This window comes from Dama dama, chromosome 18 (genome assembly GCF_033118175.1).
Source record: "Dama dama isolate Ldn47 chromosome 18, ASM3311817v1, whole genome shotgun sequence".
NCBI lineage: Eukaryota > Metazoa > Chordata > Mammalia > Artiodactyla > Cervidae > Dama > Dama dama.
In genome coordinates, this window is record NC_083698.1 from 38,450,710 (window position 1) to 38,475,613 (window position 24,904).

The 24,904-nt window shown below is 35.0% G+C and overlaps 1 protein-coding gene across 1 annotated transcript in view; it reads left to right on the forward strand.

Annotated features, from left to right (window-relative positions):
• The first annotated feature begins 484 nt into the window (after positions 1-484).
• Positions 485-24,904, forward strand: part of GNAT3 (G protein subunit alpha transducin 3) — a 56,059-nt gene continuing 31,639 nt past the window's right edge. Inside the window, exon 1 of the mRNA XM_061166335.1 lies at positions 485-732. Coding sequence (XP_061022318.1) covers positions 615-732 — 118 coding nt within the window. The 5' untranslated portion in view covers positions 485-614. The remainder of the gene's footprint in view (positions 733-24,904) is intronic.

Sequence of the window (24,904 nt, forward strand, 5' to 3'; positions counted from 1 at the left end):
GATCTAAGAACTATGTGTATTTTTTTTTTAATGAAAAGGTTTTCTAGTTAGCTGACAGATACTAAGAGTGTCTCAATCATTTTGAGTCATACTCTAAACATAGTGAAACTATAAATCTGGGTGATTCAATATAAATATTCTGATAGTGATATCATAGTGATTATGAAGAATCTGAAGACTCATATACCTAAAGATAAGACACAAGTTTGTTTGTTAGTAATTATAACTTTAAATCGTGCAATAAAGATTGCCTATTAGTGATAAACACTATTTGAATTGTCCATTTCAGATTATCTTTAATGCACAGATTTTCATAACTTTCTACATTATTGTATGCTATTCTTTAAGGAAGATGAGCAGTTTGAAGGAGTGCCAGAGGTAACCACTTTGAAAGCATAATGAATTTTCTCTTTAGCTGCCACAGGACTGTGTGGTTCTACCGTTTGTCAGGTGACAGCATCTCCTTAGTCAAAGCAGAGTCTTAGAAAATGAGGGAATGGGCTGTTGGGTACTTCAGCAGAGCATTGCATCCTATGTCCAAACCAGAGCACCAGCTGCCCTCTACATTCCAAAAAGTTTGAGCAAATAAACTGACAAGCATCCAACACTACAAGATGGGAAGTGGAATTAGTTCAGAGAGCAAGGAGTCAGCCAAAAGATCAAAAGAATTGGAGAAAAAGCTTCAGGAAGATGCTGAGCGAGATGCAAGAACTGTAAAGTTGCTGTTATTAGGTAATATCCTTTTTTCCTTTTGCCTTTCAAACCCCGCTATTTTTTCAACTGTGATGTATTTACTTTTCTCAAACTTTAATTTCAAGGGTATTACCATATGGGAGATTTATTACGAAAATGTGTTTCGAAATTGATTTTATGTGTGCTCTGTAAATATTTACTTTTTTGCTTAGCATTTTATTGCATGTCTTTTATTAAGCAGAGAGACAAATATTTATTAGATGACTCAATTTCTCTATGTCAATAATCTTTTATTATTAAAAAACTCATGGACATTTTTTATTTTATTGTACTCTAGTCATTTTCTCAATATCAACTTTTTAATATGGAAAAAATCCTTTAATTACATGTTACAAAGATTTATGTTGTTTGGAAATATTTTGTTTGGTATTAACACTAATATGTTATTTAATTACTTATACTGTTAAAACCAATTAGTCAAGTTATTTAGAGAGTAATGATAAAGTACTTCAAAATATACTAATAATATTATTCAGACTTTTGAATATTGTCTGTATAATTGAAAAATACTCCATTTAAATCCTTAAAAGATATTTAAATATTCATTTAGGTCAGGAATTATGTCTCTTCTATTTTTTATTCCCTCAAAATTCAGCACACTATTTAACCACAACTATGAATTTAATAAATGTTCAATGAACTGAAAGAATGAATATAATTTATATATCATGCATTTTTCTAAACATGTCACAGTCCCTAGAAGATAAATACAATTTTGGAATAAAATAAAGACCTATGAAAAGAGTATAAAACAAGAACTTCAATTTAATCATAGTTATATGTTCCTCCTGCTCTTCATTATACACAAAAGCACTCCATTTTATTTCAGAAATGTGACTCTTTGACACAAAAAAAATATTCTCATTTGTGTCTGTGTGTTCTTTTACCATGTCTAATTTGCTCCCAGTGGCAAGAGTATCTCAGAAACCGACTATAAGTTTCCCAGCACTTGCTCTTCCAAGGAAAGGAAATATTTTCCCTCTTTATGCCCAATTCCTGAGGCCTCACACCCACAGCACTTACAAGTAACTACCAAGAGAGATTGGTAAGTTAGAAAGATGTAGAGGTCAGCTCTTATGAAACTACCAAATGCTACTTCCCTAATGCTCCAGAGTATTCTGAGACTTTGATCAAGAGTGTAAGTAATAAGTGGACATAGAGAAAACAAATAAAAGATGAGAGGGAACACCAAACATTCCAGCAAGTACATTCTGTGTCCCTCTTGTACTAAGAACCGTGGCACAAGACTAGTAACACAATACACAGAGAATCCCCATGTTTGAATAAGATTTCAAAAGAATAGATATTTTCAATATACAAATTATTTTTAGATTAAAGTGATGGGCTACATAAAGAGGAAAGGGTAATGTTATAGAAGATATGCAAAGAATTTTAGTGGTACTATTACATCTTTTAATACCCTAAGACAATCACAATTGCATAAATTCATCTCCAGTGTTACCATACATTTGGATTCATTTGGTTCCAACAATATGTCACTGGACTTCTTGGTCACATCTTATTTACACAGGAATCAAATTCTCTGTAGCTTTCCCCATTCGGTGATATTTCAAACCCTTGACTAAGTTTTCCCTCTGGACTCTATGAATTTTGTGTGGTAGTTTAGTCACTGAGTCGTGTCTGACTCTTGTGACCCCATGGACTATAGTCCACTAGGCTCCTCTGTCCAAAGGATTTTCCAGGCAATGATACTGGAGTGGAATCTTGCTGAAACAGGGACTGAACCCTGGTCTCCTGTGCTGCAGGCAGATTCTTTACCGACTGAGCCACCAAGAAAATCATATGAGTTCTATATCTAATGATGAAGTTGTCAAAGTTCAAAACAATAAAATCTTGTAATAACTCTGCTTTGATTCTCATGTTTTGAATTGAAAGCAAATTATCTAACCTATTATCTTTATATTCAAATTAGCCTTGTTAATATATAAAGGGGCTTCCCTGGTGGCTTAGATGGTAAAGCGTCTGCCTGCAATGCGGGAGACCCAGGTTCGATGCCTGGGTCAGGAAGATCCCCTGGAGAAGGAAATGGCAACCCACTCCAGTACTCTTGCCTGGAAAATTCCATGGATGGAGGAGCCTGGTAATCCATGGGGTCACAAAGAGTCGGACACAACTGAGTGACTTCACTAATACATAAAAGCATTCAGTAGAACCAAAGTAAACCTTCCCACCCTCAAATCCCCTCACTAATGAAATCTAATTTCTCCCATTATTGAAACAATGATTCTCATTCATCAGTCTTGTCTGAACAACTGTTTTTAAGCAATGAGTGTATGTCCTGTGGGACCAACCAGGAGAGCCTTGGTAGAAATCAGAACTTGAGTCTAGCTCTACTTTTATAAAAACAGAAATCTTAAATTTATAGAAATCTGAAAAAAACATTTTCAACAGAATTCATTATTGATGTTGATCCTCTTGTTATCCAGTGAATTTCGAGGTGCTTAAACACAACACAACTTTCCAAGTTAACACATGCTGTGAAGTAGATGTACTATTTGGTATCACTGAACACAAGATTTCACTTAATTTGAAGAGCTATCTATATCAAAGTACACTTTACAACTAAAGGATCACCTTGAAGACAGACTCCCTTTTATTCTACCTTTCAGATATTCAGTAAAACTATGCAAGAGATGCCAAATCTCTTTCTATAGAAAAAAGTAGACTTCTAGGAAACACTGGAGATGACATAACATTCCTGGCTTATTTGATAAAACTGCTATCAAGACAATAATGCCATGGAACGTATTTTTTTTTGATTATCCTGTAAAGGTGCCCTAGAAAGAGTGCATTTTAGTAAGAAAAAACAAATGCTAATGTATAAGCTGTTACTGTATTGTTTAATTTTAAATTAAAAAAAAAATCTTAATTTACAGATGTTTGATCACACTTCAATTCCATTCAAAAGAAATACCTGTCTTTTCATTGTGAGATCATTGTAATTCATGTTTCTGTTTTTCCTATATCTCCTTTTGTTAAATTTATTATTTCAAATTTCAGTTAAAATTTATTTATTTAACACATTACTTCTTTTTTTTTAACTTTTACAATTTTCATCACATGAGCTAGATAAATTCAGAGCTCCAAAGTAGAGGGGAAAAATAGCTTTGTTTTTTCATCATCTCTGAAACCTTGCCTCATTCATTCTACAATTTTCAGCTATGATAGTGTAATGAGCTTTCAGCCATTGATTTCCAGCACTGCCATGGACTACTCAATACTGGTGCTGTACTCCTTTAATTCTAAAGCCATTTATTCTTTATTTTTCTACGTGCTATCTTGTAAACATCACAGTATCCTTTTTAATGTATATGTGCATGTACATTAATTTTATGTAATTATCAAGTAATGCAATGTACATATATATATATGTACATCCTTTTATGTATATCAAGAGGAAAGAGGACATAAGATTCATGCTATATCAAAGTTCTTACATGTATTCTGTTTAAATAGGTCTTTTTATTTTTAAAATCATTTCTATATATGAGTGGGAAAGGATGCAGAAAATGGGAGGTGTTCCTCAGTCACTGGCTAGAGTATAAATTCATCAAGTGTAGAAGCTCTATTTTATATTTCAATTACACCAGTAGAGTCAATGCTTGTCTGTGGATATGATCACTTACACAAGTCCCCTGGAATAATTATGTTACAATTAAAACTTGCAAAGCATAATTAGAAAAAAAAAAAAAAACAACTTCTTTCAGATAACCAGTGATGAGAACAACATGTAGAAGTTGTTCCAGAGTAATGTTTCCAATTTTTAAAAATTAAAATCATTCTTTTTTATATTAATACATTTTGTTTAAAAATATTTTACAATATTTTATTTTTATAAAGATATCAATCTTTTGGGTGTACAAATATTTTTACTATTTGTACAAATATTGTACAAATGTTTAAAATTGTTTTTCAGTAAAGTGGAAAGAAACAATCTACTTGGAGAGCTTCAAACTGTCTCCAGAGTAACTATTTGCACCATAGTCATCTGAAACCTTCAGAGGAAAAGTCAAATATTTACAGTTGTATTTATTAATAACTAATGGTATTTGGCAGCATCAAATAGCTCTCTATGGTGTCCCTTTTTTCTAATGGGCAAAAAGCACTTAGACAAACATTTTGCAAATATTTGATTGTTTGTTTTAGATTAATTTATATCTAATAATCAGGACACATTAACAGACTCATAAGTCCCTCACATGAAAGCTGTAAACCATTCATTAGGGCATTCCATATTTAGCCAACTTATGGTATTTGTTAATGAGATTAAATAAACTGTCTTTCTGAGAATAGCTCTCATTAACTGTAATATAACAGAACATCTCATGTTATATCACAGAGCATTTTTATATTCATTTGCTACATTCAAACATTAATTATTGATTTAAGAGCAATACTGTACTTTAAAAAATATTCAGATAAGCAACATGAGTTAACACAATTTATTTACCCCTCCATTAATTAAAAAGGAAAGAGGGTAGTGAAACATTTGATGGTATAGTCTCCATGATAAATTTTATACAAAATATACTTCCAGTTAAGATTTAACACTCAAATTCAGAATCCATATCATTTAACTTTCCTACAAATACATCAATGTAAAATTTGCCTCTAAGGAAGTGGGATTCAAGCTGAAACTGAAGGTAAATCTCATCAAGATATAAAAATATTTATTCTGTGTATTAGACTCTGAGGCTAATAAACTAGAGTCAGTTCAGTCGCTTAGTCATGTCTGACTGTTTGAGACCCCATGGACTATAGCACTCCAGCCTTCCCTGTCCATTACTGAATTGTGGCGCTCACTCAAACTCATGTCCATCGAGTCAGAGATGCCATCTAACGATCTCATCCTCTGTTGTCCCCTTCTCCTCCCAAATTCAATCTTTCCCAGCATCAGGGTCTTTTCCAATAAGTCAGTTCTTCAACTCAGGTGGCCAAATATTGGAGTTTCAGCTTCAGAATCAGTCCTTACAATGAATATTCAGGACTGATTTCCTTTAGGATGGACTGGTTGGATCTCCTTGCAGTCCAAGGGACTCCTAATAGTCTTCTCCAACACCACAGTTCAAAAAAGCATCAGTTTTTCAGCACTCAGTTTTTTTATAGTCCAGCTCTCACACCCATGCATGACTACTGGAAAAACCACAGCTTTGACTAGACAGACCTTTTTTTTGCAAAGTAATGTTTGCAAATGTTTGCAAAGTAATGTCTCTGCTTTTTAGTATGCTGTCTAGGTTGGTCATAGCTTTTCTTCCAAGGAGCAAGCATCTTTTCATTTCATGGCTGCACTCACCATCTGCAGTGATTTTGGAGCTGATGGGTCTATCACTGTGTCCATTGTTTCCCCATCTATTTACCATGAAGTGATGGGACCAGATGCCATGATCTTAATTTTTTAAATGTTGAGTTCTAAGCCAACTTTTTCACTGTCCTCTTTCACTTTCATTAAGAGGCTCTTTAGTTCTTCTTCACTTTCTGCCATAAGGGTGGTGTCATCTGCATATCTGATATTATTGATATTTTTCCCGGAAATCTTGATTCCAGCTTGTGCTTCATCCAGCCTGGCATTCTGTATGATGTACTCTGCACATAAGTTAATTAAACAGGATGACAATATACAGCCTTGATGTACTCCTTTCCCAATTTGGACCCAGTCTGTTATTCCATGTCCACTTCTAACTGTTGCTTCTTGTCTTGCATACAGATTTCTCAGGAGGCAGGTCAGGTGGTCTGGTATTCCTGTCTCTTTAAGAATTGTCCACAGTTTGTGGTGATCCACTTAGTCAAAGGCTTTGGCATAGACAATAGAGCAGAAGTAGGTGTTTTTCTGGAACTCTCTTGCTTTTTCAATGATCCAAACGATGTTGGCAATTTAATCTCTGGTTCCTCTGCCTTTTCTACATCCAGCTTGAACATCTGGAATATTTTACAGTTCACGTACTGTAGAGGCCTGGCATGGAGAATTTTGAGCCTAACTTTGCTATGTGTGTGAGATGCATGCAATTGTGCTGTAGTTTGAGCCTTCTTTGACATTGCCTTTCCTTGGTATTTGAATGAAAACTTACCTTTTCCAGTCTTGTGGCCACTGCTTAGTTTTCCAAATTTGCTGGCATAATGAGTGCAGCACTTTAACAGCATCATCTTTTATGATTTGAAATATCTCAACTGAAATTCCATCACCTCCACTAGCTTTCTTGGAGTGATGCTTCTTAAGGCTCACTTGATTTTACATTCCTGGATGTCAGGCTCTAGGTGAGTGATCACACAATCATGGTTATCTGGGTCATGAAGATCTTTTTTGTATAGTTCTTCTGTGTATTCTTGCCACCGCTTCTTAATATCTTCTGCTTCTGTTAAGTCCATACCATTTCTGTCCTTTATTGTGCCCATCTTTCATGAAATGTTCCCTTGGTATAGAGATTTTCTTGAGGAGATCTCTAGTCTTTCCTATTCTCTTGTTTTCCTCTATTTCTTTGCATTGATCACTGAGGAAGGCTTTCTTATCTCTCCTTGCTATTCTTTGGAACTCTGCATTAAAATTGGTATATCTTTCCTTTTCTCCTTTGCCTTTAGCTTCACTTCTTTCCACAGCTATTTAAAAGGCCTCCTCAGACAACCATTTTTCCTTTTTGCACCATTTTTCCTTTTTGCACGTTTTTTTTTTTTTCCCCCCTTGGGGATGGTCCTGATCACTGCCTCCTGTACAATGTCACAAACCTCTGTCAATAGTTCTTTATGCACTCTGCCTATCAGATCTAATGTCTTGAGTCTATTTGTCACTTCCTCAGTAAAATCATAAGGGATTTAATTTAGGTCATACCTGAATGGTATAGTGGTTTCCCCTACTTTCTTCAAGTTAAGTCTGAATTTGGCAATAAGGATTTCATGATCTGAGCCCCAGTCAGCTTCTGGTCTTGTGTTTGCTGATTGTATAGAGCTTCTCCATCTTTGGCTGCAAAGAATATAATCTTTGACCCATGCTGTGTAGCACTACCCAGACGGATGGGTCATGGTGGAGAGTTCTGACAAAACTTATTCCACTGAAGAAGGGAATGGCAAACCACTTCAGTATTCTTGCCTTAAAAACCCCATGAACAGTATGAAAAGGCAAAAATATATGACACTGAAAGATAAACACCCCAGGTTGGTAGGTGTCCAATATGCTACTGGAGATCAGTGGAGAAATAACCCCAGAAAGAATGAAGAGAACGAGCCAAAGCAAAAACAACATCTAATTGTGGATGTGGCTGGTGATGGAAGCAAGGCCCGATGCTGCAAAGAGCAATACTGCATAGGAACCTGGAATTTTAGGTCCATGAATCAAGGCAAATTGGAAGTGGTCAAACAGGAGATGGCAAGATTGAACATCAACATTTTAGGAATCAGTGAACTAAAATGGACTGAAATGGATGAATTTACCTCAGATGACCATTATATCTACTACTGTGGGCAAGAATCCCTTAGAAGAAATGGAGTAGCTCTCATAGTCAACAAAAAGTCCAAAGTTCAGTACTTGGATTCAATCTCAAAAACAGCAGAATGATCTCTGTTCTTTTCCAAGGCGAACCATTCAACATCACAGTAATCCAAGTCTATGCCCCAACCAGTAATGCTGAAGAGGCTGAAGTTGAACGGTTTTATGAAGCCCTACAAAACTTTCTAGAACTAACACCCAAAAGAGATGTCCTTTTCATTATAGGGGACTAGAATTCAAAAGTAGGAAGTCTAGAGATACCTGGAGTAACAGGCTTATTTGGCCTTGGAGTTCAAAATGAAGCAGGGAAAAGGCTAATAGAGTTTTGCCAAGGGAACACACTGGTCATAGTAAACACAGTCTTCCAACAACACAAGAGAAGACTCTACACATGGACATCACCAGATGATCAATAAACTAGAACTCAAAAGTTTAATTCCTGCTTCAATATTTTATATTCAAATATAATTTGCTACTTAGAAATGTTTTCCTTTTAAGATATCTACAAATTTCACTTCCAGACCAGCATATGATTCTTTACCATCTCACACTTTTTCACACTTACTGAATTCTATTTTTGATTTCACATTGTTTACCTTCAAAGTTGACCATTTTACCTGTGTCCCTCCTAAAAGTCTAAAATATTCTTTACCCTAATCCTCTATCTTAACTGACATTCACAACCTCAAACCTGGATAACTCTCAAAGTTCCTACTTATTATTGTTCTAATGACACGGTTCCCAACTGATTTCTTCCAAAGTAACATTATATAACATCTTTTCAGCCCTCATTGTTGGTCCTGGTCCCATGTAAACACCTAATTTCCTTCATTCCCAGGTGCTGTAGATTAAAATGATGTATCACTATCAGTTTCCTGGTTGACAATTTCCTGTTTTTAACTTTCAGTTCAGTTCAGTCACTCAGTCATGTCTGACTCTTTGTGACCCCATGGATAGCAGCACGCAGGCATCCCTGTCCATCACCAACTCCCGGAGTTTACTCAAACTCATGTCTATTGAGTCGGTGATGCCATCCAACCATCTCATCCTCTGTAGTCCCCTTTTCCTCCCAACTTCAATCTTTCCTAGCATCAGGGTCTTTTCAAATGAGCCAGTTTTCACATCAGGTGGCCTAAGTATTGGAGTTTCAGCTTCAGCATCAGTCCTTCCAATGAATATTCAGGATTGATTTCCTTTAGGATGGACTGGTTGGATTTCCTTGCAGTCTAAGGGACTCTCAAGAGTCTTCTCCAACACCACAGTTCAAAAGCATCAATTCTTCAGTGTTCAGCTTTCTTTATAGTTCAACTCTCACATCCATACATGACTAATGGACAAACCATAGCTTTGACTAGATGGGCCTTTGTTGGTAAAGCAATGTCTCTGCTTTTTAATATGCTGCCTATGTTGGTCATAACTTTTCTTCCAAGGAGCAAGCATCTTTTAATTTCATGGCTGCACTCACCATCTGCAGTGATTTTGGAGCACAAGAAAATCAAGTCTGTCACTGTTTGCATTGTTTCCCCAACTATTTGCCATGAAGTGATGGGACCAGATGCTGTGATCTTAGTTTTTTGAATGTTGAACTTTAAGCCAACTTTTTCACTCTCCTCTTTCACTTTCATCAACAGGCTCTTTAGTTCTTCACTTTCTGCCGTAAGGGTATTGTCATCTGCATATGTGATGTTATTGACATTTCTTTCAGCAATCTTGACTCCAGCTTGTGCTTTATCCAGCTTGGCATTTTGCATGATGTACTGTACATATAAGTTAAATAATCAGGGTGACAATATACAGCCTTGACGTGCCCCTTTCCTGATTTGGAACCAGTCTGTTGTTCCATGTCCAGTTCTAACTGTTGCTTCTTGACCTTCCTACAGAGTCTCAAGAGGCAGGTGGTGCTCTTATTTGCATCTCTTGAAGTATTTTCCACAGTTGTTGTGATCCACACAGTCAAAGGCTTTGGCATCGTCAATAGAGCAAAAGTAGATGATTTTCTGGAACTCTCTTGCTCTTTCGATATCCAACGGATGTTGGCAATTTGATCTCTGGTTCCTCTGCCTTTGTAAACCCAGCTTAAACATCTGGAATTTCATGGTTCATGAACTGCTGAAGCCTGGCTTGGAGAATTTTGAGCCTTACTTGCTAGCCTGTGAGATGAGTGCAAATGTGTGGTAGTTTGAGCATTCTTTGGCATTGCCTTTCTTTGGGATTGGAATAAAAACTGACCTTCTCAAATCCTGTGGCCACAGCTGAGTTTTCCAAATTAGCTTGCATATTGCATGCCGCACTGTAATAGCATCATTTTTTACAATTTGAAAGAGCTCAACTGGAATTCCATCTCCTCCCTTAGCTTTTCTTGTAGTGATGCTTCCTTTTTTTTTTTTTTTAACAGAGAATTTTATTTTATTTTTATTTAATTTTTTATTTTTTTACCTTACAATATTGTATTGGTTTTGCCATACATTGATATGAATCTGCCATGGGTGTACATGTGTTCACCATCCTGAACACCCCTCCCACCTCCCTCCCCATCCCATCCCTCTGGGTCATCCCAGTGCACAAGCCTCGACCACCCTGTATCATGCATTGAACCTGGACTGGTGGTTCATTTCACATATGATATTTTACATGTTTCAATGTCATTCTCCTGTATCATCCCACCCTCGCCCTCTCCCACTGAGTCCAAAAGACTGTTCAATACATGTGTGTCTCTTTTGTTGTCTCACATATAGGGTTATTGTTACCATCTTTCTAAATTCCACATATATGCATTAGTATACTGTATTGGTATTTTTCTTTCTGGCTTACTTCACTCTGTATAATAGGCTTCAGTTTCATCCACCTCATTAGAACTGATTCAAATGTATTCTTTTTAATGGATAAGTAATATTCCATTGTGTATATGTACCACAGCTTTCTTATCCATTTGTCTGCTGATGGGCATCTAGGTTGCTTCCATGTCCTGGCTATTATAAACAGTGCTGTGATGAACATTGTGGTACAATGTCTCTTTCAATTCTGGTTTCCTCAGTGTGTATGCCCAACAGTGGGATTGCTGGGTCATATGGCAGTTCTATTTCCAGTTTTTGAAGGAATCTCCACACTGTTCTCCATAGTGGCTGCACTAGTTTGCATTCCCACCAACAGTGTAAGAGGTTTCCCTTTTCTCCACACCCTCTCCAGCATTTATTGCTTGTGGAATTTTGGATAGTAGTCATTCTGATTGGTGTGAAATGGTACCTCATTGTGGTTTTGATTTACATTTCTCTGATAATGAGTGATGTTGAGCATCTTTTCATGTGTTTGTTAGCCAGCTGTATGTCTTCTTTGGAGAAATGTCTGTTTAGTTCTTTGGCCCACTTTTTGATTGGGTCATTTATTTTTATGGAATTGAGCTGCAGGAGTTGCTTGTATATTTTTGAGATTAATCCTTTGTCTGTTGCTTCGTTTGCTAATATTTTCTCCCATTCTGAAGGCTGTCTTTTCACCTTGCTTATAGTTTCCTTTGTAGTGCAAAAGCTTTTAATTGTAATTAGGCCCCATTTGTTAATTTTTGCTTTTATTTCCAATATTCTGGGAGGTGGGTCATAGAGGAGCCTTCTGTGGTTTATGTCAGAGAGTGCTTTGCCTATGTTTTCCTCTAGGAGTTTTATAGTTTCTGGTCTTACATTTAGATCTTTAATCCACTTTGAGTTTATTTTTGTGTATGGTGTTAGAAAGTGTTCTAGTTTCATTCTTTTACAAGCGGATGACCAGTTTTCCCAGCACCACTTGTTAAAGAGATTGTCTTTTCTCCACTGTATATTCTTGCCTCCTTTGTCAAAGATAAGGTGTCCATAAGTGCGTGGATTTCTCTCTGGACTTTCTATGTTGTTCCATTGATCTTTATTTCTGTCTTTGTGCCAGTACCATTCTGTCTTTGATGACTGTGGCTTTGTAGTAGAGACTGAAGTCAGGCAGGTTGATTCCTCCAGTTCCATTCTTCAAGATTGCTTTGGCTATTTGAGGTTTTCTGTATTTCCATACAAATTATGAAATTATTTGTTCTAGTTCTATGAAAAATACCGTCGGTAGCTTGATAGCGATTGCATTGAATCTATAGATTACTTTGGATTGTATACTCATTTTCACTATATTGATTCTTCTGATCTATGAACATGGTATATTTCTCCATCTGTTTGTGTCCTCTTTGATTTCTTTCAGTAGTGTTTTATAGTTTTCTATATATAGGTCTTTGGTTTCTTTAGGTAGATATACTCCTAAGTATTTTATTCTTTTCATTGCAATGGTGAATGGAATTGAGTTTGAGTAAGATAGGTGTTAGCTCATCTCTAAATTTTTGGTAGAATTCAGCTGTGAAGCCATCTGGTCCTAGGCTTTTGATTGTTGGAAGATTTCTGATTACAGTTTCAATTTCCATGCTTGTGATGGGTCTGTTAAGATTTTCTATTTCTTCCTGGTTCAGTTTTGGAAAGTTGTACTTTTCTAAGAATTTGTCCATTTCTTGCAAGTTGTCCATTTTATTGGCATATAGTTGCTGATAATAGTCTCTTATGATCCTTTGTATTTCTGTGTTGTCTGTTGTGATCTCTCCATTTTCATTTCTAATTTTGTTGATTTGATTTTTCTCCCTTTGTTTCTTGGTGAATCTGGCTAATGGTTTGTCAATTTTATTCATCTTCTCAAAGAATCAGCTTTTGGCTTTGTTGATTTTTGCTATGGTCTCTTTTGTTTCTTTTGCATTATTTCCACCCTAATTTTTAAGATTTCTTTTCTTCTACTAACCCTGGGGTTCCTCATTTCTTCCTTTTCTAGTTGCTTTAGGTGTACAGTTTGGTTATTTATTTGACTTTTTTCTTATTTCTTGAGGTAAGCCTGTATTGCTATGAACCTTCCCTTTAGCACTGCTTTTACAGTTTCCCATAGGTTTTGTGTTGTTGTTTTTTTCATTTTCATTCATTTTTATGTATATTTTGATTTCTTTTTTGATTTGTTCTGTGATTTGTTGGTTATTCAGCAGTGTATTGTTCAGCCTCCATATGTTGGAATTTTTAAAAGTTTTTCTCCTGTAATTGACATCTAATCTTATTGCATTGTGGTCAGAAAAGATACTTGGAATGATTTCAATTTTTTTTGCATTTACCAATGCTAGATTTATGGCCCAGGATGTGATCTATCCTGGAGAAGGTTCTGTGTGCGATTGAGAAAAAGGTGAAATTCATTGTTTTGGGGTGAAATGTCCTATAGATATCAATTGGGTCTAACTGGTCTATTGTATCATTTAAAGTTTGTGTTTCCTTGTTAATTTTCTGTTTAGTTGATCTAGCCATAGGTGTGAGTGATGCTTCCTAAGGCCCACTTGACCTCACATTCCAGGATGCCTGGCTCTAGGTGAGTGATCACACCACACTGTGTTCTTGCCACCTCTTCTTAATATCTTCTGCTTCTGTTTGGTCCATATCATTTCTGTCTTTTATCGTGCCCATCTTTGCACGAAATTTTCCCTTGGTGTGTCTAATTTTCTTGAATAGATCTCTAGTGTTTCCCATTCTATTGTTTTCCTCTATTTCTTTGCATTAATCACTTGAGGAAGGCTGTCTTATCTCTCCTTGCTATTCTTTGGAACTCTGCGTTCAAATGGGAGTTTTTAACTTTAGCCAGGCTAATAATTATTTTACTTATTTGTAGTTTTCTACTAAAATATTCCAAAAGGCAGCTATTTCTACATTTGCAACATCACTGTCATCTACAATCTCCTCTCCTTCCACCTCACCCGAGATGACCACTGCTCATAAGACAGTCATCAAACATCATCTCCAAACTCACCAAGCTTTCCTTCATTCTCTTCCACTTTAATTAGCTTTAAGGAATTGTGGTATTCCATTCTCATTTAAGGCTAACTTCAGCCTTTGTGCTATAAATTGTATCCCCTTCTACATTTTAAGAATTTTGCTTTATGAATTATCCCCTTTGTCACTTTCAAACTTCTTCTCTGCTAGCTCCTTCCTCTTGGCATATAATGATATTTCTTCCTATTCACCTAGAGATTTTTCTTTGATTTCATAAAGCTCATTTGATTTCACCTTATATAGTTATCTTTTAAAATGTCTTTATGCTGAAATACTTCTCAAACTAGTCTATGGTCACTGCTTTTATTGTTATGCTGTTTCCATTCTCTTCAGTTAATTGAGATCTAACTTGTATATTCATTCTCCTCTTTACCAAAAAATGATCTCTCACAGATCCCTGATAATCTGCAATTCACAAAACTGAGGTCTCAATAACTGAATCTCTTAACTCCTGTTACACTGCAATACTTTCTAGTTTTTTTTATATCCCTTTACTCCTCACTTCATTCAAGCTTGCTTCTTTTTTCTCCATTTATAAGTGGGTTCACTCACCAAAATTTGTCCTTGAGTCTTTGTGTTTTTCAGTCTGTACTGTATCAGGGACCTCATATCAGGACATAGCTGTCACTTCTAGAAGAATGACTCTAACATCCTTTCTTTTGCCCAATTTCTGGATCCATATCTGTGTCAACTACAAATTAGCAGTTGCCATGATTACTTGCCATCTACCTCTGCAAGGATTAGATCATGTACTGCTATATCTGCTGATCTTCAACATCCCTTTACAGAAGTTCAGGGTAGAAAACAGAAATGAGGCACTCTGTCCTTTAGGAAAAACTGTCAAAACATGTCTTCAGATAGATGTTTTCAGGAGCCAATTTTATAAGCTCAATTCTTGTATCTCCTTATATCTAGAAAAGCACTAAAAGCACTAACATCTACTCTTCATGACTAGGTGTAACCTTCAAGACACTAGAAGAAACTTTTTACAAAAAAATGTGTGCTTGATTGCATGTACTCCCCCTTCTCCAAAATTACGTACATAATGACTCTCCCCCTACCTCTTTGGAGCAGTTTCTCAAAGCTATTCGAAATGTTATCTTCTGGGCTATAGGCTTCATTTTTCCCTCAAATAAAACTTAACTCAAACTCTCACATTGCACTTTTTTTTAAGTCAACAACTGTTTTTTATCAATGATCTGATTACACTTTCCGGCACCTAACAGTCATTCTCCAAGTTTATCTTGCTGTCCATTCATCTTCAAACTTCATCTTTTTAATGAGGCCCTTCGTTATATTCTTTTCCTTTATATTCACTTTAGTATTTCAATCTTCTTTAATTCCTTTCTTTGTAATCATTCTCTATTCACTGTCCAAAGGTCAATCTTTGTTACAAAGCTTAGTTTTAACCTTATCTCTGATAGAATGGGTCTCATGTTTCTCTTTTATTACACTACTTCTGTTATGATTTTCAACCTACAAGGAAATGCTATGAAATAGTATTTTCATTATATAGCAAAGAAAATGAGAATTTACTGAGGTAATTCAATTTCTAAGATCACACATTAGTTTACAGGAGAACAAAGGCTTTAATTTTTATCTCTGTCATTTTTAAATTAGTATCTGCATTCTAAGTTCTATGAAAACAGTGAATATGTCTGCTTTTGTCCTTCACTGGAATCCTAGCACAGAAAAGCATGCATGCATAATGCATGGAAGAATGACAGAGTTGGGAACCTAAAACATTTCTGCAGGTTGGTCATGGTGACTAAAGCATAGATATACATTTGGCATTTGCAAAGAACTGGAAAAAAAAGAAAGAAACATGTATGTCATATAATAAGATATTTGTCTTTTAAGTCAATGAAGATTTTGATAGATTTTTAGAAATGTAAATGAGAATAATAAAACTTGGATTTTTTTTTTTTTTTTTTTTTTGTCTAAGACTATCCAAACTATGCTATAAGACAAAGTCTTTATGCGGGTGCTTGAGGTAGGTAGGCCAATTAGGAAATTGTCACTACTCTGCAAACACTTGATGAGATTGTAAATTAAGGCAGAAATTACAAGCTTGAAAGTGAGATTTGAGGGACCTTATGAGACAAAATAATAGAACTTGGTGACTTGACTACCTGTGGCTATTAGTTCAGAGGAATGATTAAGGGCAGAATAAGGAATAGTGATTATTTTATTCATCAGTATGTGAAATAAAGGACAAAGTTTAGGTTAGGGACAAAACAAAAAGAGTAGTCATTTGAGACATTCAAATTTGTGTTGTTTGGAGACCAAGTGGACATATCTATTAAACAGATGAATATATGGGTCCAGAAATCAGGAGGGGTAACTCAAATGAGAGCTGTTAATTTGATGTATTCAATTTCTGTTCTCCTTTTCCCAGATATATAGTATACAAAGGCCAACTGTATAGGTAACCAAGGTCTTAGTTTGAAGCATTAATTCATACAAAATGTGTAACTGTTCCCCAACTAAGGAACAGTTAGATAAATTCTATCAATCCATCCTTCTATCATGTACATTTCTATCTAAAGCAAGCTTGTGTGGGAAATGTCACATAATTATATAGTTCATTGTTTCACACCCCGCCCACCCACATTTTTAGCCTAAGAAGTACCTTAAAAAGATAAGAAAAGAAAGAAAGTGAAGTCGTTCAGTTGTGTCCAACTCTTTGCAACCCCATGGAGTGTAGCCTACCAGGTTCCTCCATCCATGGGATTTTCCAGGCAAGAGTACTGGAGTGGATTGCCATTTCCTTCTCCAGGAGATCTTCCTGACCCAGGGATTGAACCTGGGTCTGCCGCAATATAGGCAGACACTTTACCGTCTGAGCCACCAGAAGGATTTTGAAGTTAAAATACTTCAAAATCCTACAAGGCATATATATATAAATATTTTAATATGTATATATTTATATTATATTTATAAATATTTATTTTATATAAATATTTAATATTTAAAACATTATATATAATGTTTTAAATAATATCAACTATTTTAAAACAAGTATAAAACTGGAAGTATTTAAATAAATTTTCATTAGGAAGTAAAGAGTACATAGCCACAACATTCTCACAAGTGAAATATGCTTGTTTGGCTGATAACTTTTTACAGTTTCAGAATCCTCATCATTACTACATCATAGAAATAGGTGCTTGACGTAACACTAGTAATTGAAATATATCTGACACCATATGACTACTAATGTGATTCACTACTAAAACCCCCACAAAATTACTTATATTTATGCTAAGATATTTATACCACACTGGACCTGATCATCAGACAAATACAGAATATCGGACATTATATAATAAACTGTCCTAGACTTTAGAAAAATGCCAGTCATGAAAACGAAATAACAACAGCAGTATAACATGGGAAACATTCTAAATTCAGAGTTGAAATGGAATAATATACAAAGGAAATGTGTAAGACTTGATTGGATCCTGGATCCAAGAAATATAAAACATCTGAAAAACATTTTGTAACAACCAAATAAATATGAATATGGAGTATATTTTATATAACATTTCGGATTTGTATAGATATTCTTAAGCATGAAAATAGTGTGATTTTCTGGGACAATGACCTATTCTTAGAAGATGCATTCTGAAATATTTATGGGTGAAGTGTGTGATTGCTTTCAAGAGGTTCAGCAAAACAAAGCATAAATATAAAGACAGATATACATGTATATATGTGTGTGTGTGAATTTATATATATGAAAAATACAAAGGACAAAGTGCTAATAATTGGTAAGGTGAAGGGAATAAAATATAGGTATCTAATGTACTATTTTCTCAAAATTCCATAGTTTATAAGATTATTAAAATTATAAGTTTGGGGAAAATAAGTGTGCATTGGGATATTATTTTTCTGATAAAATAGGCAAATATATCTGCAAATACATCCATATTATTTTGCAAATGAATTCTTTCAAATACTTCATGAGCAGATCACTTTAAAATCATAAAAGCTTTTTAAGGAAATCCTTCTCAATAGATTACTTGATAAACTTATCAACAAAATTTGACAAAAACAGGCCAAATCCTTCATGAATGCAGATCCAAACACCAAACCAAAATATCACCAAATTGATTCCAACAATGTAAAAATGTATATTAAAAGAAAAAAGCCAGAGATAAGAGAGAACTCAAGAATGACTTGTTGCAATACTATTGGAACATTAATATTATTCACATTATCAGAGGAGAAAGAACATCATGATTATGACAGGAGATGCACACACATGTGCATGAACACATACATACACACTAAACCAACTTCTTTTATATATTCTTGATAAAAACTTTTATCACACTAGAAATAGAAGGCAATTCCCTTAACAAAATAAAGAGTGTGTACAAAAACCTGTAGTAATGGTCATACTTAATAGGGAGTATTTAGCATCATTAACTACAGGTAGTGAACAAAGACTTATGATGATGAATGGACTGACAGTTTCCTGTCTTTGACCTTATCCTCTTCAATGCTCTCATCAGGGATTTGGGTGAAAGTGGATAAGGCAAAATTTCCCACTAGAGTAAGATTCAGAATTTGGAAGGATAGAGTTTCAGGTAAAGTCAGTATTCCAAGTGGTCTAAACTAGCAGAAATGTTTGGCCCAAATGAACAGAATTTAGCAGATATCTTTAACTGAGGTTCAAAATCAGCTATACACATGTAGTATACCCATATAGTATGTGGGAAAATCAGTTTGCTAAGTGATGACGTAAAAAAAGTAGAAACAAATTAATTGTTAAAAGTTCAATATAGGTTAAAAACGTACAGCTACAAAAAAAAAAAAAATAGAAGAAGAAAAGAGGTAAACTAATCATAGTGTCTATTTAGAAATAAGTACTAGGATTGAGGCAGATCTATTTTGCACCCCTATCTTACTAAACAAGAATATCAGTACCCTTAATAAAATCACCTATATCTATGGCAAAATTTTAAGTCAGACAGTGTTTCAGAAGGACATTGGCTCTTGCATGGAGTGTGATTCAGAGGGTAAGGAATCTAAAAATCATGTTCCACAAGAAAGGATGAAAGGAGTCAAACATATTATAACTGAAACATCTCTTGAAAAAGAGGTGGAGAATGTTTCAAATAATAGAGAATGTTGAGAACTCATTCTAAGTTAGACTTTGTACCAACTATTTCAAACTACCCAAACGCTATGAGATAGACATCAGTAAGTCAATTTTAAAAAGGAGGAAACTCTCAAGAGATTAACTTCCATCAAGACAGACAGATTCAGCAATGAGTACAAATTCACATTTATTCCAAAACATGAGTTTGCTTATTACATTTCACTACCCACTATCTAGGCTATATGATGGGTTGTAACATGGAAGAGACAGAGAAGTTTGTTGTTGCTCAATGAGAAAGAGGAATAGTGAGTGAAATAGAATTGCTTCTAAACAAGAAATGAAGCTAAAAATCTTTTATGCCAATAGTCTACCAAAAGATTACAATCATAAACTGCACACCCACATGTCTATGAAAGTTCACATCTTCCATATTAATTTAAAATAAGTGATTTTAAATTTATGTCTTGACATCATATTGATATTGACATTACCAGTTAATAATTTAAAAGAAGGCATCATTATAAGATTAGTATTAGGCTGTGTATTGTCACCCTGCTTATTTAACTTATACGCAGGGTACATCTTGTGAAATGCCAGGCTGGATGAAACACAAGCTGGAATCAAGATTGCCAGGAGAAATATCAATAACCTCAGATATGCAGATGGCACCACCCTTATGGCAGAAAGTGAAGAACTGAAGAGCCTCTTGATGAAAGTGAATGAGGAGACTGAAAAAGCTGGCTTAAAACTCAACATTCAAAAAACTAAGATCACGGCATCTGGTCCCATCACTTCATGGCAAATAGTTGGGGAAACAATGCAAACAGTGACAGACTTGATTTTCTTGCGCTCCAAAATCACTGCAGATGGTGAGTGCAGCCATGAAATTAAAAGATGCTTGCTCCTTGGAAGAAAAGTTATGACCAACATAGGCAGCATATTAAAAAGCAGAGACATTGCTTTGCCAACAAAGGTACATCTAGTCAAAGCTATGGTTTTTCCAGTAGTCATGTATGGATGTGAGAGTTGGACTATAAAGAAAGTTGAGTGCTGAAGAATTGATGCTTTTGAACTGTGGTGTTGGAGAAGACTCCTGAGAGTCCCTTAGACTGCAAGGAAATCCAACCAGTCCATCCTAAAGGAAATCAATCCTGAATATTCATTGGAAGGACTGATGCTGAAGCTGAAACTCCAATACTTTGGCCACCTGATGCAAAAAACTGACTTATTGGAAAAGACCCTTATGCTGAGAAAGATTGAAGGCAGGAGGAGAAGGGGACAACAGAGGATGAGATGGTTAGATGGCATTACCAACTCAATGGACATGAGTTTGAGCAAGCTCTGGGAGTTGTTGATGGACAGGGAGGCCTGGCGTGCTGCAGTCCATGGGGTTGCAAAGAGTTAGACATGACTGAGCGACTAAACTAAACTGAACTGATAATATTGGTACGGGAGTCAGGAGCTTAATTTCTTTAAGTTAGGTCTAGGACTTTAGATGAATATCATAATTTCTACCAGATTCAGTATTCTCGTGTATAGAAAGAAGATGTATGCACAGCTGGTTGGCTTCTAAGGTTTCAGTCTGCTGCACAGTTATGTGATTTTAAGAGTACCTACAAAAAAGCTTCTGCAGTATTATAAATCAGGGTTTATTTTCATTTTGCCTGTTTTAACAAGTTATGAAATGAGTGAGCAGGGTTTGATTGTGTTTAGGTGAAATTTAGTTACATGTATAGATCTATAAAGGCTTCTCTGGTGGCTCAGACAGTAAAGAACTCACCTGCAAAGCAGGAGACCTGGATTTGATCCCTGGGTGGGGAAGATACCCTGGAGAAGGAAATGTCTACCCACTCCAGTATTTTTGCCTGGAGAATTCCATGGAGAGGAGCCTGGTGAGTTACGGGGTCCTGGTGACTCATGGGGTCTCAAAGAGTAGGACACGTCTGTGTCACTAACACTTTCACTTCACATTTCATAGAAATCATGTAGCCTTAAAAATGTTTGAATATATTTGCAAATAAAAATATGGAATAAAATCTCTAATTTATACTTATTAAGAATAACATAATTTATGAGTATTAGAGTATGAATTAAGTATGAACTTAAATATTTAATTACTTGAAACATTTTCTACTTTGAAGAAATAAATAAATAGCTTGTTAAAATTCCCTCATTACACTTTGACCCAGATAATAATATTAGTTATGATCACAATTAGGAAGGAACAGATTATTTCAGGATGCCCTTGGCCTGTGTAAACATGTTATTTTGATGTCTATATTTGGCTGTGTAGCATGATCTCATCTTACAAGAATGGAATGATTATTGTGAACTAAGACCTAGTAACATTGTGAGAATGGGACTCAATAATTTATTCCTAAAAAAACCTTGCAGTGGGGCAAATAATAAATTAGATTTTGGACAGATGGGCTTTTCTTTAGGAATTTTCATCTTATTGCTATAGTTGCCTATACTGGGCCTTCATATAGAAGCCTAAAGCCACTACATAGAGCAGGAAATTATCCAGGTAACTATTTTAAAACCTTTCAAAGGAAAATACTGTTTTCATACAGAATTTCATTAAAGAGTACATGCTGTTTTTTCAAAAGTGATTATTCTGCCCATCTGACACACATCTGAATGATCAATTATCAACAATCTTTATATAATAACATACCCATTAGCATCAGAAATAGTTCTGGAAACTTGCCAGATCTGAATGTAATATAGTTGTGATTATTTAAAAAATCTTCATGTGTTCAACAGTGGTTCAAATGTGTATCTGTCCATGATACATATGCTGGTACAATTCTGGAAAATTCTTTACACAGATTATTATCCTCAAGATAGATAACTGAAATTAAATGACAATTATCTAAATTATTTTCACTTTGTAGAAATTATAGATATTATACCATTATGTAACTGATAGTTAAAAATGAGACATTCTCAATCTCTCAGATTTTCTCGAAAGTTTTTTCATTCAGTACTTCCACTCTAGTTGAAGAAAATGCAACATTAAATATATCTGAATGGATAAGTCCTGGGGTTCCTATTGGGCCAGTTGCTTTTCCTCCTATATCCCCAGAACTGCAATTTTCAATCTAGCAAAACTGCAAACATAGAGAAGTAAGATATACTACAAATCTTTTAGTTGTATAGAATGATGCTGCAATTTCTAATGTCTACTTCTACTGTTGGAGTTTTTATCAAAAACTACCAAGAACAGTTTTATAATCTTATTGAATAATTTTTCTTTCAAAGTGATGCAGTATGGAGCAAAATAGCAAATTACATAAAGCCAGTAAACCAAGATACTGTGCAAAGCTCATTGATTTACTCTTTTTTTGCCACCCTCACAAACATAGCACTTAGCCATGGAAAATAATATAGCTAGTTGTCTTCTGTAAACAAGTGAGGTGATACTTTAATGTGATTTTCATTTTAATCTCAAATTTCTCATTCTTAGACATGGCAGCCTCTACTAAATGGTTGTGCCCCATCTGTGAGTTTTGTTTGATTAGATTTAAAGTCTATGAAGAAAGATTAGCAAATTTGCTGAGGTTGATTTTGCATTTATCAACTTTGTTGTGCAATTTCACACTGAGTAGTGTGGAAGAGACTAGCATTAAAACGTAAAGCAAAGTATGCTGGAGGTTTACCCAAGAGGAAGCATCTATAAATCATCACCATCAATAAAATTATTTACCATAGCTTCACTACTTTGATTCTTCAGGATCCTGTAAGGTGGGCAGTTCTTTCAGATAGCTGCAGATACATAATTTTCTTAGAAAAACAAGAAAATTTTCCTCTGAGAAAGAAAAAACAAATTTTCTGTGAAGTAGAATTAAACTGAGGTGCAGTTGTATTTGCTCATCACAGTTTAACAAAACATTGAGTCAGGGAGAAATCATTCAATGTGAAGAAACTGATATAAAACACAAGGACAAAATGTTACTTTTGAAGTACTGTATGAGTTTGAAGAATGCATTCATTTCATTGAGATTCTAATTTTAGGCATTGTTCTACATGCTTCCGATATATGAGTGAACAAAACAGACTAATAATTCCGTTGCTCTTGTGGAATTTACTTTGCGGTGCTGGAAGACAGGAACATTTAAAAACTATATGTGAATAATGTGTTACTTTGTAGAATGAGGTAAGTGCCAGGGAAAAAAGTGAGGCAAGGAAAGGATAATAGTGGGTGACAGCAGGTTTAGAAATGTAGATAGTATAGTCAAGATCCTCTGATTCAATATAGATTTTCATATAATTTGAATAAAATTCTTAGATTCAGGGTTGCCAGAAGTCATAAGACTTTTGTTCCATAAAATTATACTAGTGTTGGTAAAACAAGACAGTTGATTACCATGCTGGTAAGGGATATGTTTACATCTATTAATCAGGTTTCCTAAATTTGGGTTTTTCCTGGAAATTTAAATTGTCTTAGTAGTGCTGCTTTGAAATTTGTCCAGAGTTAACAAGCACACAGACTTTAAAGATGTCCTATGACTCAATTTCACAATAATACATCAAAGCGTTTGCTTCTCTTAAGGATACAGATATTAGTGTAAGGTTAAATTTTCATTCATTGAATTTTTTTATAGGCCCTTGGTCAATATTATATTTCAATATCACATTTTTATTGATAAATAAAATTATAACCTGAGGAACGTTGAGTTTTCCTTAATTTATTAAAGTTTAGTGATTCTATATAAAAACTTTATGAACATATTTGTATTATTCAGGTTTTATCAACTCTTGATGACTCCCTGCTTTTCTCCCATTTATAAACCCAGAATTCCCAAATTTCAAGAAGTTGCCTGATATCACTAAAATGTCTGCAAGTTACAAATGCTAGAGAGAATGTATGGAGAAAAGGGAACCCTCCTACACTGTTGGTGGTGACATAAGTTGGTGAAAGCACTATGGAAAATAGTACAAAAGTCCCTCAGAAAGCTAAAAATAGAATTGCCATATGACCTAGCAATCCCACTCCTGGGCATATATCCAGACAAAACTATAATTTGAAAAGATACATGCACCCTAATGTTCATAGCAGCAGTATCCACAATAGCCAAGACATACAACCTAAGTGTCCATCAACAGATAAAAGGATAAAGAAGAAGTGGTACATATACACAATGGAATATGATTCAGCCCTTAAAAAGAATGAAATAATGCCATTTGCAGAAAAAGAAAAGCAACTAGAGATGATCACAAGTGAAGTTAATCAGAAAGAGAAAGACAAACATCATATGATATCACTTATATGTGGAATCCAAAACATGACACAAATGAACCTATCTATGAAATAGAAACAGACCAGGGACATAGAAAATAGATTGGTGGTTGCCAGGGTAGGGAGGTGTAGGAGAAGGGTGAATTAGGAGTTTTGGATAAGCAGATATAAACTGGTATATATAGAAGGGTAAACAACAAAGTTCTTCTGTATAGCCAGGAAATTAAATGTTTTTCACTAAAAGTTTATGTTTTAAAATTTTTTAATCATGTGAATTTCTACATGTTGCCAACAATATTAAAATACAGTTGTATATTGTATATCATCAACTAAATAGATGCCCCCAGATAAATGCAATTGGTTCTCTATGGTATTACTGCCACTCCCTTCCCCTCTCTCAGGAATGTGTAATCCATTGTGAGACATTCATTCCTTTGTTATTGTTATCCCAG